At 43.5% G+C, this 20,249-nt stretch overlaps 2 protein-coding genes across 2 annotated transcripts; one reads left to right on the forward strand and one right to left on the reverse strand.

Moving 5' to 3' along the window:
* The first annotated feature begins 6,656 nt into the window (after positions 1–6,656).
* Positions 6,657–8,836, forward strand: LOC120047678. Its single transcript, XM_038993230.1, has 2 exons — positions 6,657–6,966; positions 7,641–8,836. Exons 1-2 carry the CDS (start codon positions 6,714–6,716, stop codon positions 8,168–8,170), a joined length of 783 nt encoding a protein of 260 aa, XP_038849158.1. The 5' UTR covers positions 6,657–6,713; the 3' UTR covers positions 8,171–8,836.
* Positions 8,837–9,261: 425 nt separating this feature from the next.
* Positions 9,262–19,917, reverse strand: LOC120047199 (CUB domain-containing protein 1-like). Its single transcript, XM_038992731.1, has 9 exons — positions 19,908–19,917; positions 19,091–19,330; positions 18,436–18,804; positions 17,891–18,262; positions 14,024–14,221; positions 13,270–13,656; positions 12,178–12,367; positions 11,832–11,998; positions 9,262–9,353 (listed from the first exon to the last, which is right to left on the reverse strand). Exons 1-9 carry the CDS (start codon positions 19,915–19,917, stop codon positions 9,262–9,264), a joined length of 2,025 nt encoding a protein of 674 aa, XP_038848659.1.
* Positions 19,918–20,249: the final 332 nt, after the last annotated feature.

Genomic DNA, 20,249 nt, shown 5'->3' on the forward strand with positions numbered 1-20,249 from the left:
CCCCCACCTACTTACACACACACACAGTTTTATCACTTTTCTACCAGCCTTGGCAGTTTCTCGCCGTTCCTCTCCTCCCTAGATTAGAGAGGCCTTGGAAGAGCCCTTTTTCCTGTTGTCAGTTTTCAGAGTTACAACAAGGTCATCTGTAGTTCAGTTGTCCTTTTTGCCTCAACTCTCACATTGCTACATAGTAACACAATGGCCTAGTCACACACACATTTCATACAATTACATGGTTTCAGGGTGGAATTCTTTAGTCATTACTTTAAACATATAAATTCCTTTATCAGGACTGCGTTAGTTTTACCGCTCATTTTATTATTTCTGCAATGTTGAGGAAGCTCGCAAGTAAGCATTTCATTTCACCGTTTACGCTGTATCCTGTGCATATGATGAATAAACTATGATTTAAGTGTGTGTATGTGTGTAAAAAATAGGATTTTGACATAATCCATTTTTACCTTTACGTTTTATCTTCCTACACATTCACTGTAAACTTAATTAAATATACAAATACACATAGTATGTTCATCTCTATTATCATTAATTCAAAAGTAAGATTATTTAAAAGTTGAGGGTCGGTTTCCAGGACCCAGATTATACCTATTCCTTAAAAAAAGGATGCTCAACGGAGCAATCAATTGAAACTAATTGCTTTTTAGTCCAAGACTAGGATTTCTACATCAATGAAACTGGTCCTTATTGTTCAAACTACATTTAAAAAAATGACAACATTCAGTGAAAATCAACGTTCTGTACATACCCTTCAATAAATTGAAAGCAAACATTTGGGACATAAAAACTTAGCATGGGTGCTGCTCACATAAAAAGTTACACTTTCACTATGCAGTGAAAAGGTGCCCACAGCCAAAACACATGACATTACCAACTGTATCAAACAATGTGGGCTTCTTTGACAAACAATAGATTATAAGAAATTACAGTGAATCACATACATTTGGACACACCTACTCATTCAAGGGTTTTTCTTTATTTTTACTATTTTCTACATTGTAGAATAATAGTGAAGACATCAAAACTATGAAATGACACATATGGAATCATGTAGTAACCAAAAATGTGTTAAACAAATCAAAATAGATTTCAGATTCTTCAATGCAGCCACCCTTTGCCTTGATGACAGCCTTGCATACGCTAGGCATTCTCTCAACCAGCTTCATGAGGAATGCTTTTCCAACAGTCTTGAAAGAGTTCCCACATATGCTGAGCACTTGTTGGCTGCTTTTCCTTCACTCTGCGGTCCAACTCATCCCAAACCATCTCAACTGGGTTGAGGTCAGGTTATTGTGGAGGCCAGGTCATCTGATGCAGCACATACTCTCCTTCTTGGTCAAATAGCCCTTACATAGCCTGGAGGTGTGTTTTGGGTCATTGTCCTGCTCAAAAACAAATGATAGTACCACTAAGCGCAAACCAGATAGGATGGCGTATCGCTGCAGAATGCTGTGGTAGCCATGCTGGTTAAGTGTGCCTTGAATTCTAAATCACTGACAGTTTCAACAGCAACGCACCCCATCACACCTCCTCCATGCTTCATGGTGGGAACCACACACACAGAGATAATCCATTCACCTACTCTGCGTCTCACAAAGATACGGCAGTTGGAACCAAAAATCTCAAATTTGGACTCATCAGACCAATGGACAGCTTTCCACCGGCCTAATGTCCATTCCTCTTGTTTCTTGGCCCAAGCAAGTCTCTTCTTATTATTGGTGTCCTGTAGTGGTGGTTTCTTTGCAACAATTAGACCATGAAGGCCTGATTCACGCAGTCTCCTCTGAACAGTTGATGTTGAGATGTGTCTGTTACTTGAACTTTATTTATTTGGGCTGCAATCTGAGGTGCAGTTAATTACCGATTTCTGAGGCTGATGAACTTATCCTCTGCAGCAGAGTTAACTCTGGGTCTTCCTTTCCTGTGGCGGTCCTCATGAGAACCAGTTTCATCCTAGCACTTGATGGTTTTTGCGACTGCACTTGAAGAAACTTTCAACGTTTTTGAAATTTTCCGGATTGACTGACCTTCATGTTTTAAAGTAATGATGGACTGTCGTTTCTCTTCGCTTATTTGAGCTGTTCTTGCCATAATATGGACTTGGTCTTTTACCAAATAGGGCTATCTTCTGTATATCACCCATACCTTGTCACAACATAACTTATTGTCTCAAATGCATTAAGAAAATTGATTCCACAAATTAACTTTTAACAAGGCACATCTATTAATTTATATTCATTCCAGGTGACTACCTCATGAAACTGGTTGAGAGAATGCCAAGCGTGTGCAAAGCTGTCATCAAGGCAAAGGGTGGCTACTTTGAAGAATCTCAAATATAAAATATATTTTGATTTGTTTAACACTTTTTTGGTTACTACATGATTCTATATGTGTTATTTCATAGTTAATGTCTTCACTATTATTATACAATGTAGAAAATAGTAAAAATAAAGAAAAACCTTTGATTGAGTAGGTGTGTCCAAACTTTTGACTGGTACTGTACATGCTATGAATAGAAGGGCTATGTTACTGTGCTTGGCATATACCCCCAACCTACAGTCCACTCCCTTTCAGTCATGAGCCTCTGGCTCCACCGTTGGAGCCCGCTCTGTGTTCATATTGTTAGGTTGAGACTGTGCAGGGGTGTCACCATTGCTTCTGGAGCCGTACAGCTCATTGTCCACCATAGGCTGCTGGGCTTGACTTAAGGGTCTATTGGGGACAGGTGGGGCAATATGGGATGGGGGCACAAAAGGCTGGTAGATGCCCACCTCTGGACGTTCAGTGACTGTCCCCAGAGAGAGGGGCTTAGTCTCTGTGGGCCCAGTAAAGCTCTGGTACACATCCACAGCCGGGTCTCCATAGACATCCATCTCTGCCCCATCTCGCAGAAGATGGCTGTATACAAGTGTGTCCTCGATCGATGCGTAGATGTGGGACTCGTTGTCTTTTCGTGATTTGGGGAAACTCCCGTTGTGCCCTGGCAGGAAGCTGGTCCCGTTGGGGTTGTAGATGGACACTTGGTGAGACAGCTGCCTTTTCTTCTTCCTACTCAACAGGAGGGAGATCAAAACACATTATTACACACAAGATAGGCTACTGTAAAGAGAGCAAATTATGTTGTCTTAAATAGTCACACTTATTAAGTCCCATAATTATATAAAGACCCTATGTATGTGTGCACTTATCATGACAAATCAAATCAAATTTTATTAGTCACATGCGCCGAATACAACAGGTATACAAGTTACAGTGAAATGCTTACTTACGAGCCTCTAACCGACAATGCAGTTTAAAAAAAATACGGATAAGAATAAGAAATAAAAGTAACAAGTAATTAAAGAGCAGCAGTAAAATAACAATAGCGAGACTATATTCAGGGGGGTACCGGTACAGAGTCAATGTGCGAGGGCACCGGTTGAGGTAATATTTACATGAAGGTAGAGTTATTAAAGTGACTATGCATAGATGATAACAACAGAGAGTAGCAGTGGTGTAAAAGAGGGGGAGAGGAGTGGGGAGGCAATGCAAATAGTCTGGGTAGCCATTTGATTAGGTGTTCAGGAGTCCTATGGCTTGGGGGTAGAAGCTGTTTCGAAGCCTCTTGGACCTAGACTTGGTGCCCCGGTATAGCTTGCCGTGCGGTATCAGAAAGAACAGTCTATGACTAGGGTGCCTGGAGTCTTTGACAATTTTAGGGCTTTCCTCTGACACTGCCTGGTATAGAGGTCCTGGATGGCAGGAAGCTTGGCCCCGGTGATGTACTAGGCCGTTCACACTACCCTCTGTAGTGCCTTGCAGTCGGAAGCCGCGCAGTTGCCATACCAGGCAGTGATGCAACCAGTCAGGATGCTCTTAATGGTGCAGCTGTAGAACCTTTTGAGGATCTGAGGACCCATGCCAAACCTTTTCCATTTCCTGAGCGGGAATAGGTTTTGTCGTGCCCTATTCATGACTGTCTTGGTGTGCTTGGACCATGTTAGTTTGTTGGTGATGTGGACACCAAGGAACTTGAAGCTATCAAACTGGTCCACTGCAGCCCCGTCGATGAAAATGGGGGCGTGCTCGGTCCTCTTTTTCCTGTAGTCTACAATCATCTCCTTTGTCTTGATTATGTTGAGGGAGAGGTTGTTGTCCTGGCACCACACGGCCAGGTCTCTGACCTCCTCCCTATAGGCTGTCTCATCGTTGTCGGTGATCACGCCTACCACTGTTGTGTCATCGGCAAACTTAATGATGCTGTTGGAGTCGTGACTGGCCGTGCAGTCATGAGTGAACAGGGAGTACAGGAGGGGACTGAGCACACACCCGAGGGGCCCCTGTGTTGAGGATCAGCGTGGCGGATGTGTTGTTACCTACCCTTACCACCTGGGGGCGGCCCGTCAGGAGGTCCAGGGTCCAGTTGCAGAGGGAGATGTTTAGTCCCAGGGTCCTTAGCTTAGTGATGAACTTTGAGGGCACTATGGTGTTGAATGCTGAGCTGTAGTCAATTAATAGCATTCTCACATAGGTGTTCCTTTTGTCCAGGTGGGAAAGGCAGTGTGGAGTGCAATAGAGATTGCATCACCTGTGGATTTGTTGGGGCGGTATGCAAATTGGAGTGGGTCTAGGGTTTCTGGGATAATGGTGTTGATGTGAGCCATGATCAGCCTTTCAAAGCACTTCATGGCTACAGACATGAGTGCTATGGGTCGGTAGTCATTTAGGCAGGTTAACTTAGTGTTCTTGGTCTGCTTAAAACATGTTGGTATTACAGACTCGGACAGGGAGAGTTTGAAAATGTCAGTGAAGACACTTGCCAGTTGGTCAGCGCATGCTCGCAGTACACATCCTGGTAATCTGTCTGGCCCTGCGGCCTTGTGAATGTTGACCTGTTTAAAGGTCTTACTCACATCGGCTACGGAGAGCGTGATCACACCGTCTTCCCGGAACAGCTGGTGCTCTCATGCATGTTTCAGTGTTATTTGCCTCTTAGCGAGCATACAAGTAGTTTAGCTTGTCTGGTAGGCTAGTGTCACTGGGCAATTCTCGGCTGTGCTTCCCTTTGTAGTCTGTAATGGTTTGCAAGCCCTGCCACAGCCGACGAGTGTCAGAGCCGATGTAGTATGATTAGATCTTAGTCCTGTATTGATGCTTTGCCTTTTTGATGGTTCGTTGGAGGGCATTGCGGGATTTCTTATATGCTTCCGGGTTAGAGTCCCGCTCCTTGAAAGTGGCAGCTCTAGCCCTCAGTGCGGATGTTGCCTGTAATCCATGGCTTATGGTTGGGGTATATACGTACAGTCACTGTGGGGTTGACGTCATCGATGCATTTATTGATGAAGCCAATGACAGATGTGGTGTACTCCTCAATGCCATCGGAGGAATCCCGGAACATATTCCAGTCTGTGCTAGCAAAACAGTCCGGTAGCTTAACATCTTCTTCATCTGACCACTTTTTTATTGATCTAGTCACTGGTGCTTCCTGCTTCAATTTTTGCTTGTAAGCATGATTCAGGAGGATAGAATTACGGTCAGATTTGCCAAATGGAGGGCGAGGGAGCGCTTTGTATGCGTCTCTGTGTGTGGAGTAAAGGTGGTCCAGAGTTTTTTCCCCCTCTGGTTGTATATTTAACATGCTGATAGAAATTTGGTAAAATGGATTTAAGTTTCCCTGCATTCAAGTCCCCAGCTACTAGGAGCGCCACCTCTGGGTGAGCGTTTTCTTGTTTACTTATGTTGGAATACAGCTCATTCAATGCTGTTTTAGCACCACAGTCAGAGGCTGGCACTATGTAAACAGCTACAAAAAATACAGATGAAAACTCTCTAGGTAGATAGTGTGGTCTACAGCTTATCATGAGACACTCTACCTCAGGCGAACAATAGCTCTAGACTTCCTTAGTAATCGTGCACCATCTGTTATTTACAAAAATACATAGTCCGCCGCCCCTTATCGTACCAGACGCCGCTGTTCTACCCTGCCGGTGCCGCGTATAACCAGCCAGCTGTATTTTGATAGTGTCGTCATTCAGTCATGACTCCATGAAGCATAAGATAATACAGTTTTGAATGTCCCATTGGCAGTTTAATCTTCCGAGTAGGTCATCCATTTTATAGTCCAAAGATTGCACGTTTGCTATCAGAATGGAAGGAAGTGGGGGTTTATTCGATCACCTACGAATTCTCAGAAGACAGCCTGCCCTCCGGCCCTTTTTCTCCGCTTCCTCTTCACGGAAATCACGGGGATCTGGGCCTGTTCCCGAGAAAGCAGTATATCGTTCGCATCAGACTCGTTAAAGGAAAAAAAGGATTCTGCCAGTCCACGGTGAGTAATCGCAGTCCTGATGTCCAGAGGTTATTTTCGGTCGGAAGAGACAGTAGCTGCAAAATTATGTACAAAATAAGTTAAAAAAATAAAAGTTACAAACGACACAAATAAACAAACAAAAAACACATTTTAATACAAGTAATCCCTTATTACCATTTTTTGAAATTGAAAATACCTCGGAGTGTAGCTATATTAATATAGACAAGCTAGAGTAAAAGTAAAATACACATAGCCTAGTTAAATACAGGTTATCTCCACAACACTCCACCGTCACTGTTGCACTCCACTCCAGCAGGTGGTGATAGTGTAAAAATGTGTTTCGAAAAAGGGCACGTGGAACAGGAAAAACACTTGCTAGCAGCTACTCAGCTAGTTAACTAACAAAATGTTGCCTAACATAAAATCATTGAGAATGTTGCTTAACATGCGATTAAAAGCGGCTGTCGATGAGCTATTCGGAGCAGTTGAAACAACGATAGCAGAGTACCAGCAAGAATTATGCCGTTCAAAAGAGGAGAAAGACCGAACGATAGCAGAGTACCAGGAAAAAGTGTCCCGTTCGGAAGAAGAGAACGCCCGGCTACAGAGGCTGCTGGATGTCGTTCTTAAACCAGAAATAAAGTTACAGAGACTAGAAGGTGCGTTTCCATCACATTTCAACTCTACCAATAGTTTCGTCACAAACTGTCCCGTTAAATAGCAAATGTGCCTACTCTGGTCATGGCACGTGTGTTCTAGCCAACAGCTCGCATAAAGCCTATACTACAGGCTGTAAACTAGTCTACATGAGATTATTATGGAAAACAGCGAGAATATAATTATTTGTCAAGCATCCATCAAGACATTAGAATAAGACCCTCGATATTATTCACCACCCTGTGAAATGTATAATGCATTTCATCTGTTGCCTAATAAACTGCATGGTTTCACGAGTCATAGACGACCATACACCATATAATCCAAATGTACTTAGATATGTTTATTATATCAATATTTGCGTATAAAGGCGTTTGCACCGCCTTTTATCGCATAATTTATTTTACCGACACAAAAAGATCACACTGTCAAACGAACAAATTATCTGTAGGCATTTATACAACTGTACCGAAACTTCCCGTTTCCATCACAGCTATCGTGTTTTTGATATATATATATGGTATGACTTGCATAAAACTGTCTGGAAATGTGGTTACTGTGTAGCTCAAAAGTTACATGTATCTGGCTAGAACACATTTCTTGTAAACCAGCATCTCAGCATTTGAATGTACTAGCCAATGTACTAGCTAAGTATGTCATGCTCTTTTTCCCACAGACCTCCAGCAGCTCACTCTCTCCATCTCTGAAGAGGAGGTTCCCCTTGAGCAGCAGCACTGCAAGCAGGATTGTAGTCCCGGTCTGGGGCAGGAGGACCCTTCTCAGATTAAAGTGGAACAGGAGGAACTATGGGTCATCAGTCAGGGACGAGAGCAGCTTCAAGCGATGGATTATGATACTGATGATACTGATGATTCTGCTGATACAGAAACCTTCATATCTACTGCCAGTGTAAAATGTGACTATAATCAGAACCCAAGTCAGTCCTCACATCTTTACCAAATTTTAACCCAACGTGAAGAAAACACAGAGAGGGATGAGCTACCCAGCACCACAACGCAAATTGAACAGATTAAAATGGAGTTCTTCAGTAACAGTGACTCTCAACCCCCCTCTGCAGTCAATTCAGACTGGTCGGAAACTCAGGGTGAAAGTGTTGATCGGATGGAGAGTGGAGGACCTCCACTCAAGTCAAAGAGAACACAGACTAAAGCTGGACCAAGCTTCCATGTCTGTTGTCCCATCTGAAATCCCCTATCTCCAGTAATGCTGTTCGTCATTGTAGAATATGTGAAAAACCTTATCACCGTGACGTCTCTAGTGATTCATGCCCATAGACATACACAGCTATCTCGGTGTGGTATCTGCGGAAGAACCTTTGAGTCTGTAGAAAGTTTGAAAGAACATCTACATTTTCACGTTGCAAGTACAGGATCACTTTCTTGTTACATCTGTGGTATATGTTTCACAGAGGATGAGGAGGTTTTGCTGGAAGAGCATATGAGCAATCACAAACTGAAACTGGATCGCTGTCTTGTGTGTAAGAAATGTTTAGAAACTCGCCAGGGTCTGACATTGCATATCAGGAGTCTTGATCAGGATTGAAAATTGAGAGCCCCGACCTGGGCCTATGACCTGCAGCCTGAGCCTGTCCATATTATGCCTTTACAAGCAGTGTTTTTACAATTTCAAAATAAAAAAAGAATGTGAACGTGAGGGAGGAGTAGCCTATATTGTCGTAATCAAACTTCATTAAAACACTACAGCAGTTTTTGCTGAAGAAATCACTCTGATAAAATGCTCCAGTTCCATATCCTAGTAAAGGAAGCCTGAGTAAGACCCATGCGGGTCTGCTGAAGGTCTGTGTATACTGAAATGCATTTTTTTTATATCAAATAAACTATTGAATGGAGAGTGTCACGAGTCGCCTTCTAATGCATAGTTGCCATATGTACTCAAAAGGATGGTTTCTCAGACAGATTAAGCCTAATCCTGGACTAAAAAGCACTTTCAATGGATATTAATCTCTAATTGAATAGGAAAAATTATAACCACAAATAGGTGCTGTGGAATAAAAAACTCAAAAGGCCAGACACTTTGAAAGTTAAAAGCCTTCAACGTGGGCTAAAACATTAAAGTACACCAACGCGTATTGGCTTAGGCCTTCATCAGGGTGTCCTTAGCACCTAGTTGTGGTTATAACTTTTGCATTACCATTCCTCTGCAAGAGCAGTTGTGGTTGTTTTGGAATATGCTCCTGCTACTTTTTCTTGGAGATGAATCTGTCTGAGAAACCATCCCAACATTTATCATGAAGGGCTAGAGAAAAGGTAGCTCACTTACTTGATCACCACACAAACCACAGCCAACACAACCACCATGAGAACCAGCAGAGCTGCCACCGCACTCAGAATGCTGGTCAGAAGCAGGTCTTAGGAACAGGAACACACACACAGGTCAGTATTCACTGATATCCCATTATCAACCCACTCACTTAACATAATGTTTCAAATCCAGAGGCTGATAACACTTAATATACAAAACATTAGGGACACTTTTTCCATGACATAGACTGATCAGGTGAATTCTGGTGACAGCTGTGATCCCTTATTGATGTCACTTGTTAAATCCACTTCAATCAGTGTAGATGAAGGGGACAAGACAGGTTAAACAAGGATTTTTAAGCCTTAGGCAAGAACAGGGTATAGTAGTAGGTGCCAGGCACATCGGTTTGTGTCAAGAACTGCAACGCTGCTGGGTTTTTTAAGCTCAACAATTTCCCATGGTTATCAAGAATGGTCTACCACCCAAAGGACATCCAGCCAACTTGACTCAACCAGGGCCGGTCCTTGCCGTTCTGCCACCTGTCGTAGAATTACAACATTATGTTAATCACATTACTTTTATATTAGAATGTATCCCTATTTTAGTACATTCAGACTGTCTGTTATATCTAATAGGCAACAGAATAGTGTTCTTAGAACTCTATGTCCATGTGTCTGAGAGGAGCCGCTGAGATTTTAACGCTGACAGTAGATTTACGATGGCTTGGTGATAAGACATTCCATGATTAGTGTCTGTGTGCCTGTCTGTCGGTGCCAGGGAGACCCTATAACCTTTTTCTCTCCCATATGGCAGATGAACACTGAACTTAATAATTTGAGGGAATGACCTAGTGTCTATGTTACATTAGTATTTCTGTATAAACAAGCAGTAAACGACCTTGAGACAGAAACCTGTTGCGATGTAATCGTGATGTCTGTTGCATGAGAGCACAATGTACCTTTGTATAAATTCTCTCATCTGTGATTTGTCATGAACATCCTGGATGGACTTTGCTATAAAATGCTGTTTTAGTCCTGCTGGTTGAGTTCTCAGGGATCACCTCCAGGGTGGTTACTGACCAACTCCATTACTGCACTAATTAAATAATGAAGTTAAATTGTTTTGAAGAAATCTAAAAGTCTCTCCGTTGATTAGAATAATTCCACCACGCCCTAGGCGAGACCACAACTAGAATACTCCCAGTAAGCGAGAAAAAATGTCTAAAAGATTTGGTCTGGATTGGACCAAAAATCAATGTCCATGGATTTGTAAATCAAGGCCGATCCGGACTGCACCAAAAAATGACACCCAAAAGGTGTTGGTCCGTGCTTCCGTGCTCACTGAGGTGTAGCCTGAAATTGAATTCTATGAATGCCCATCTATGTGGTAAGCCTAACGTTTGTAAAACACACAAAAAAGACTTCCAAAAGACGTCGGCTTGTGCTTACTGGGGTGTAGCCTACCATGTGGCCCCCAATGGAATTTTATGAATGCCCATCCATGTGCTAGGCCCACTGTTTGTAAAACAGGCCGTTTCATTGGCGTCATTACTACGGATTCCTGTGACTAATCAATTTGGCTATTTAAGCTCTGAATAACAGCTACCAACTTTATCAGGAGTTATCGTGAGCCTATTTGCACAGCGTGAAATGCAAAAGTACTTTTTTGCTATGATCAGCTTGTCAAAAATGGAGGGATACAAAATTGAAATCACTGATCACGACAATGGGTTGAAACTCCTGGAAAACAGTTGTGATTGTCCATTCCATATTGTCCATTTAACTTTGACCTATCCTGCTTTTAGGATATGTTGTTAACATGACAGCGCATTTTTTATTTGATTGAGCGCCATTTAGATTAGGCTATTTAATGGGAGAAACCTGTATGATGTAAAAAGTGTCCTTTTCATTACATTATCATACATTTTATCTCCAGTCTGTAGGCTACAGAAAAGGCCACATACTCTTTCTACCATATCCTATATCTGCTACATGATTTCATGTTAGATCATTTTTTTGACTGAATGTTGGTGCAGAGCAGCGATGCGTCTCTCCAACAGAACCCCGGAGAGGCTCGCTGGGAATGGACAAGCAAAATATTTTGCACCCTTGCCTTTGACAAAGTGGGCACTGCTAATCAAAGGGCGTCATCAACGCTCAACTAAAAAAAAGGCCATATGCCACTGGTTGAGAAAAATGGTCATTGTTTGGTCAGTTTAGCTCAGAAAATGGTCAGTTTACCTCAGAAAATGCCACCCTCGTCAAACTGCCGCCATAGGCAGCTGCCTAATCCTACCTAATGAGTGAGTCCAAGCTCCAATGAATTCAGTTTGTTCTGAGGGCAAAATGGGGGGAGTGCAACTCAATATTAGGAAGGTGTTCCTAATGTTTGGTATACTCAGTGTAGTAAGACCAGAATTAACAAAATATCAGAATGGTATAGAGAAATGCTGAGAAACATGGAGCGTTAGATTTTCACTGCAATTTCAAATTCACTTTAAACTAACAACCTATGGAGAGGGAGTGAGAGGAGATAGAACAACACTGCTTATCATGATGAATGCTCCACACGGTCGGTCACTCACTCTTGTCCTTGTGCAGTGTGATCTGTGTGAGCACGCTGAAGTCTCCTCTCTCAGGCATACAGTTGGACATGTTGAGGTAGAAGCTCTCTGAGACAGTGATCTTCCTGCCTGCCTCCTCGTCCTCCCGCCGGCTGTACATCTCCTCCAGGGAGCCCAGGATCTGCACCCTGATCAAATCAAATGTATTTATATACAGCACATCATAAAGTGCTTTACAGTAACCCGGCCTGGACCCCAAGACCAAGCAAGAAAGAAGCAAGACCACAGTGGCCATGAAAAACTCCCTAGAATGAAGAAACCTAGAGAGGACGTCTCAGAGGGGTACCCCATTCTATTCTAGTTGTACCTGATGCCCGTGTGGCGGTTGCTGCACTTAGGCTGGCTGATGTTGTCGAACATGAGGTGGGCTTCCAGCTTGGAGGGGACAACGACGATCCAGGACACAGTGGAGTAGGACTTCATTCCCACAGGCCAACTAGGGGTGGCCAGGAGAGTTGGTACTCCTTTCATTGGGTATACCGTGAAAATGTATCTCTCTGTGTGTACATCAGGGGGAGAATAACATATTTGCAGTTACAGTACTACTTTTATATAAAACAATTTATTAAAGATGTAACTTCATGGCCAAAAGTATGTGGACACCCGCTCGCCAAACATCTCATTCCAAAATCATGGGCATTAATATGGAGTTGGTCCCCCCTTTGTTGCTATAATAGCCTCCACTCTTCTGGGAAGGCTTTCCACTAGATGTTGGAACATTGCTGCAGGGACTCGCTGCCATTCAGCCACAAGAGTATTAGTGAGGTTGGGCACTGATGTTGGGCGATTACGCCTGGCTCGCAGTCGGCATTCCAATTCATCCCAAACATGTTCGATGGAGTTCGAGGTCAGGGTTCTGTGCAGGCCAGTCAAGTTCTTCCACACCGATCTCGACAAACCATTTCTGTATGGACCTCGCTTTGTGCATGGGGCATTGTCATGCTGAAACTTTGCCACAAAGTTGGAAGCACAGAATCACCTAGAATGTCATTGTATGCCGTAGCGTTAAGATTTCCCTTCACTGGAACTAAGGGGCCTAGCCCGAACCATGAAAAAAAACAAAAAACGTTGGACTGCCAGATGGTGAAGCGTGATTCATCACTCCAGAGAATGCATTTCCACTGCTCCAGAGTCCAATGGCAGTGAGCTTTACACCACTCTAGCCGACGCTTGGCATTGCGCATGGTGATCTTAGGCTTGTGTGCAATTGTTCGGCCATGGAAACCCATTTCATGAAGCTCCCTACAACCGAGGACACTCGATTTTTTACGCGCTACGTGCTTAAGCACTCTAGAGGTTCCATTCTGTAAGCTTGTGTGGCCTACCGCTGAGCTGTTGTTGCTCCTAGACGTTTCCACTTCACAATAACACAGTTAAAACTTTAATTAAAACATGTTACCTGCAATCTCCCTGGTGAAGGAGATGTTGAGTAAAGGGTGTGCGAATGGCCACCTCTCTTTCCCTCCCATGGTCGAGGCTGAAGCTGTGATGGACACGTTGGTGTGGACCTGGACTTTGCGTATGGCTCCCTGAGGGCAGAACTGACCCACGGTGGTGCCGTCATCGTCCTCGGCCACGGTGAGAGTGACAGAGCCGTTGCAGGGTTGTTCTGGCAGGGACTGCCTGAGGTCGCCAGTAGTGGGCAGGAGCTCTACCGTGCCATGCCGAGGTGGACGGAGGATCCAGGTGACATTGCCCAGGGGAGCGGGAAGACACCTCTCCAGGACGGGCGCCGTCAGAGGGACAGGGGCTGCTGCTGCTGGGCAGCCCCTCCAGTGACGGCACTCTGAGAAATGGAGAAGAGGTTGAAGGATACAAACCAAAATATAGTTGAATATATACCATGAGTTTGTGGTGCCTTAGGATCTCAAGAAGGACAAAGAATTTGTTCATCCTAATTACCACACTCCATATATTTTTTAAAGTGGAAGGGAAGCCAAAAATGTAGCATTGAATTGCAGTGATTGTTTAGTTAGGGTTTAAGGCCACACTCACACACACGTTGAACGGTATATCATGTTATTCTTCTATGACGTCAAGCCAGACCAACACAATGAGAAGTTAGTGACTGGGCGAGCAGCATAGTGTTAATAATAATGCTTATGGTTATATAACTCAGAGCAGAGCAGTGTTGCTAGTTAGTCCTTAGTTACCTATGATTCTGATGGCAGTCAGTAGCAGCTCCTGACATGGGCAGTCCTGGAAGGACAGCTGAGAGATCTTCCCTGAGGGAACAGTGATTTTCTCCTGGATGACAGAGTTCAGCTTCAGCTCACAGTCAGACATGAGGTTAGTTTTCTCAATATGGAGGGAAAGCCTCCGCTCTTTCCTCAGGTCCACGTTGCACATCACTGCAAAGTATGTCACAGTAACAAATCATATACATGTAGCTGCACATCCACTTCCACTGACTAACTTACTATAACTCATGCAGGCACACAGCAAAATTAAGACAAGGATTTCACATTTAAGAAGAATACCAAAAGTCTGCCCCAGTGGCAATCTGCAATGTTAAAAGCTGTATACAGTTGAAGTCGGAAGTTTACATACACCTTAGCCAAATACATTTAAACTCAGTTTTTCACAATTCCTGACATTCAATCCAAGTAAAAATTCCCTGTTTTAGGTCAGTTAGGATCACCACTTTATTTTAAGAATGTGAAATGTCAGAATAATAATAGAGTGATTTATTTCAGCTTTTACTTCTTTCATCACATTCCCAGTGAGTCAGAAGTTTACATACACTCAATTAGTATTTGGTAGCATTGCCTTTAAATTGTTTAACTTGGGTCAAAATTTTTGGGTGGCTTTCCACAAGCTTCCCACAAGAAGTTGGGTGAATTTTGGCCCATTCCTCCTGACAGAGCTGGTGTAACTGGGTCAGGTTTGTAGGCCTCATTGTTCGCACACGCTTTTTCAGTTCTGCCCACACATTTTCTATGGGATTGAGGTCAGGGCTTTCTGATGGCCACTCCAATACCTTGACTTTGATGTCCTTAAGCCATTTTGCCACAACTTTGGAAGTATGCTTGGAGTAAATGTCCATTTGGAAGACCCATTTGTGACTAAGCATTAACATCCTGAGATGTTGCTTCAATATATCCACATCATTTTCCTTCCTCAGGATGCCATCTATTTTGTTGATGCTGCCACCCCTGTGCTTCACGGTTGGGATGGTGTTCTTCGGCTTGCAAGCCTCCCCCTTTTTCCTCCAAACATAACAATGGTCATTATGGTCAAACAGTTCTATTTTTGTTTCATCAGATCAGAGGACATTTCTCCAAAAAGTACGATCTTTCCAATGGTCATTATGGCCAAACAGTTCTATTTTTGTTTCATCAGATCAGAGGACATTTCTCCAAAAAGTACGATCTTTGTCCCCATGTGCAGTTGCAAACCGTAGTCTGGCTTTTTTATGGCGGTTTTGGAGCAGTGGCTTCTTCCTTGCTGAGCGGCCTATCAGGTTATGTCGATATTGGACTCGTTTTACTGTGGATATAGATACTTTTGTACCTCTTTCCTCCAGCATCTTCACAAGGTCCTTTGCTGTTGTTCTGGGATTGATTTGCACTTTTTGCACCAAAGTACGTTCATCTCTAGGAGACAGAACGCGTCTCCTTCCTGAGCGGTATGACGGCTGCATGGTCCCATGGTGTTTATACTTGCGTACTATTGTTTGTACAGATGAACATGGTACCTTCAGGCGTTTGGAAATTGCTCCCAAGGATGAACCAGACTTGTGGAGGTCTACAATTTGTTTTCTGAGGTCTTGGCTGATTTCTTTTGATTTTCCGATGATGTCAAGCAAAAAGGCACTGAGTTTGAATGTAGGCCTTGAAAACATCCACAGGTACATGTCCAATTGACTCAAATGATGTCAATTAGCCTTTCAGAAGCTTCTAAAGCCATGACATCATTTTCTGGAATTTTCCAAGCTGTTTAAAGGCACAGTCAACTTAGTGTATGTAAACTTCTGACCCACTGGAATTGTGATACAGTGAATTATAAGTGAAATAATCTGTAAAAAATAATTGTTGAAAAAATTACTTGTGTCATGCACAAAGTAGATGTATAGTTTGTTAACAAGAAATTTGTGGAGTGGTTGAAAAACGAGTTTTAATGACTCCAACCTAAGTGTATGTAAACTTCTGACTTCAACTGTATATTAAAGCTACAGTAATCCCCTTTTGTGGCTGTAAACATTAACCACAAGACAGAGTGGTTTGTCAAATTACCGCTGATCTAAAAGCTCCATGTTATTATAATGAATTGTAATATGTTGGATCTGTACAACTACAGTAGCTATTACCACTACTACTACATTATCTAAATACATCTGACACTACACAACAATTGGCCTTAAAGGGATGGTCACCAATCCCTTTGATACTTTATGATAATTTGGACAAGATGAGCAAAAAATGCTAATATACAGTGCATTCGAAAAGTATTCAGACACCTTAATCTTTTCCACATTTTGTTAAGTTACAGCCTTATTCTAAAATGGATGCAATACATTTGTTCCTCATCAATCTACAAACAATAGCCCATAATGATAAAGCAAAAACAGGTTTGTACATTTAAAACATTTTAGAAAAAAATACCTTGTTTACATAAGTATTCAGACCCTTTGCGATGAGACTCGAAACTGAGCTCAGGAGCATACTGTTTCCATTGATCATCCTTGAGATGTTTCTACAACTTGATTGGAGTCCAGCTGTGGTAAATTCAATTGACTGGACATGATTTGGAAAGGCACATGCCTGTCTATATAAGGTCTCACAGTTGACAGTGCATGTCAGAGCAAAGACCAAATCACAAAGACTCTTTTTAAAGCTGGCTGCCCAGCTGAACTGAGCAATCGGGGCGGAAGGGCCTTGGTCAGGGAGGTGACCAAGAACCCGATGGTCACTCTGACAGAGCTCCAGAGTTTCTCTGCGGAGATGGGAGAACCTTCCAGAAAGACAACCATCTCTGCAGCACTCCAACAATCAGGCCTTTATGGTAGAGTGGCCAGACGGATGCCACTCCTCAGTAAAAGGCACATGACAGCCCGCTTGGAGTTTGCCAAAAGGCACCTAAAGGACTCTCAGACCATGACAAACAAGATTCTCTGGTCTGATGAAACCAAGATTGAACTCTTTGGCCTGAATGCCAAGCATCACATCTGGAGGAAACCAGGCACCGCTCATCACCTGGCCAATACCATCCCTAAGGTGAAGCATGGTGGTGGAGGCCTCATACTGTGGGGATGTTTTTCAGCGGCAGGGACTGCGAGACTAGTAAGGATTGAGAGAAAGATGAATGGAGCAAGTCTCTGAACATCCTTGAGTGGCCTAGCCAGAGCCCGGACTTGAACCCGATCGAACATCTCTGGAGAGAGCTGAAAATAGCTGTTCAGCGACGCTCCCCATCCAACCTGACAGAACTTGAGAGGATTAGCAAGAAGACTCGAGGCTGTAATCACCTAAACCTGTTTTTGCTTTGTCATTATGGGGTATTGTGTGTTGATAGATGAGGGGGAAAAAAACGATTTTATCAATTTTGGAATAAGGCTGTAACGTAATAAAATGTGGGAAAAGTGAAGGGGTCTGAATACTTTCCGAATGCACTGTAGGAACCATGACTTCAGTTGAGTCTCAGTGGGAGGAGCTATAGGAGGATTGCCTCAATGTAATGGCTGGAATGGAAAAGATTGCCCTGTGTTCATATGTGTTAGGAATTGAGAGGGAAAGAGCAGGGCTTTCCACAAACTAACACATGATTCATCCTCTCCTTTTTACTAAAGCTGTGTTTTCCAAACCTTTCCTGGAGAACACCTAGCCATTCCACTTCCCTATTCCAGTACCTGCACACCTGATTCAAGTTATCAAGAGCTTGATGTAGTTGACCAGTTGAATCAGGCATGCTGGTAATGGAAAAGATAAAGTCAGTCAAATTGCTGGGGATACTCAAGGAGGGTTTTTGGAAAAAGTTTTCTAAAGCCATCTAGTTTATTGTACACAGTGTCCTGTAGTGACCTGGAAGACTCCTCCTCTTGGCTGAAACCTTGAAGCGGAGGGAGAGACCAGTGGAGCCGTCTCCGATCCTGTTCATCTCACAGTTCCTTAGGATCAGGGAGAAGGAGTCCCGACGTTGGGCCGGCTGGGGGTCCGACAGCTTCTTCACCACCGCGAACCGCCCGTTACCGTGGTGATACTCCACGGCCGGCTCCTTCTTCAGGCACTGCGGCTGGGTCTGACCCAGGAAGACAACCGTAGCGTTGTGTTTGGGAGGGACCACAAACTTCCACTCCATCTGGTCATCGTCAGGGAAACTATTCGGGTAGTTTGGAGAGAGCAACTCCGAAGACGACGTCCCTTCCGGTAAAGTCACTTTGAGGACAGCAAGTGCTGAGGGACAATGATATGTTGATGAAGTGTCAGCAAATACAAGGTTAACCAGGTCCATTAAATTATGTCTGTAGCCATGACTAAAAACATACAGACATAAGTAATCCATTTATATTAATGAAAACAATGTGATTTTACGTCAGTTGTCTGAAACCACTGTCTGACCAACTCACATTTGATTTCCTCTCCAACAGACACGTTGAACATGGTGGGGTTCAGTTTCCGTCCTCCAGTGACCTCCAGAGAGAGCCTGCCCTGGTTCAAGACCTGAGCCCCAGAGACGCTGCCGTTCCTGCAGTACGTCCCGATGGCAGCCTCCCCTGTCCTCTGGAGGGCTAGCAGGGTATACGTGTGCTGGTCTTGACATCTCTCAGAGGGCAGGATCTGTCTCATCCCCATCTGGGTGAAGTCCAAATGGAACGCCCGTGGAACCGGGGCCTTCAGGTTCCAGATAAAGGTACGGTTGAAGTTCTGGAGTGGAAGCGTTCCGGTTCTAGACTCAATGGGGGTGATGTCTCCATTACAGGACTTTGTGGTACAATCTGATGGAAGGAGGGTAGGAGTTAGAGGAAGTCAATACAGAGACGAACACACAGGTATGCTCACACACAAAGTCCCATATGGACTATGTATTATGAAAATGCACACAGGTATCCCACTTGTAAACACTATGTAATAGCAATATAACTACAGTGTACAATGTGCCTATACTGTAATGACACTGTATTTCTGTACCATGTGGACAAGCTATAGACACTCTAAGGACACTATGGACACTCTAAATACCATGGAACCACCACCATTATATATTTCATAGAGAGTTCTTACCTATTTCCCTGACCACCTCCACAGTGAAGACTTCCTCTGGTTTGGGGCAGGTGAACTCTATGTTCACAGCAGCTTTGGGGTCTGTCAGCAGCACCACATAATCACTTCCAGCTCTGGAGCAGGACTTCTTCAAGCCTGTACCGGTGCATACAGTACACTTTGACCCCCTGCTGCGCTCTGAACTCTGGCTGATGTTGAGAGTAGTGCCCTGGTCAGGGGTGAGGGTCAGTGTCACACCCTCTGAATGAACAACAACCAAGGAAGGGATTGATGAATTATGGTAGAAGAGTGGCATCAGTTGGGGAGGCAGGGTTGTTCTATACCACATGGGTATTTACATAACCACACCTCTGTCAAAACTATATTAATTTGTACAAAACATAAACAGAGTCTTAGAATACAAAACAATGTCCTTTTTTTCTCTGACTGACATGTAGGACTACTACTCAGTAGACAGAAAAGACAACTGATGTTTTTCTCAGCCTGACCTCATGTCCTTTTTTGCTACAGCGTGTTAGAAAAGACTCATATGACTGAGGGAGTGTGTAGGGAGATGATCATGTCAACAGCTTGGCTCCACTTCCTGTATGACTAACCAGCCCCACGTCTGTGAGCTAGGGCCTACTGAACAAACATAGGCCTTGTCGTTCAACAGTTCAGACTGACATATATCTGTGATGCTGTATCCGTAAACGTCCTTATCTTTAGACAATCACTCTCTTCATCTGCCTCTCCCTCTCTATCTGAAGCACACACACACACAAGCGCTCTCTCTCTCCTTCTATCTGTCTGACTTATGCTTTCCCCAAAACCTTACCTAGTAACATAGCCGAGATATAATCTGATTGTGTGACTGTTTGACATTGGAGATGTTACTGGGAAGCCTTGTTTGTCCCTCGCTGTTACATGTACAGCTATTACAGTCCAGCTGTCACTGTTGACACTGGGATAAGATGTGTAAGCCACAACTTACGGGGGCTTGACTAAACATTATTCTGCCTACCTAGCTATATCATTACAAACCAAACTGCTCCTACAGATTGTAGAAAAAAGAACAAAGGGAAGTTCTGCTAGAATACAATAGTAGATATTTGTAAATTGAAGGTGCTCTTGATAAAGGGGTTAATTGGCCATCAAAAAAACAAAGAGGACCAAGGCA

The sequence above is a fragment of the Salvelinus namaycush genome, chromosome 5 (assembly GCF_016432855.1).
Source record: "Salvelinus namaycush isolate Seneca chromosome 5, SaNama_1.0, whole genome shotgun sequence".
In the NCBI taxonomy this organism is placed as follows: domain Eukaryota; kingdom Metazoa; phylum Chordata; class Actinopteri; order Salmoniformes; family Salmonidae; genus Salvelinus; species Salvelinus namaycush.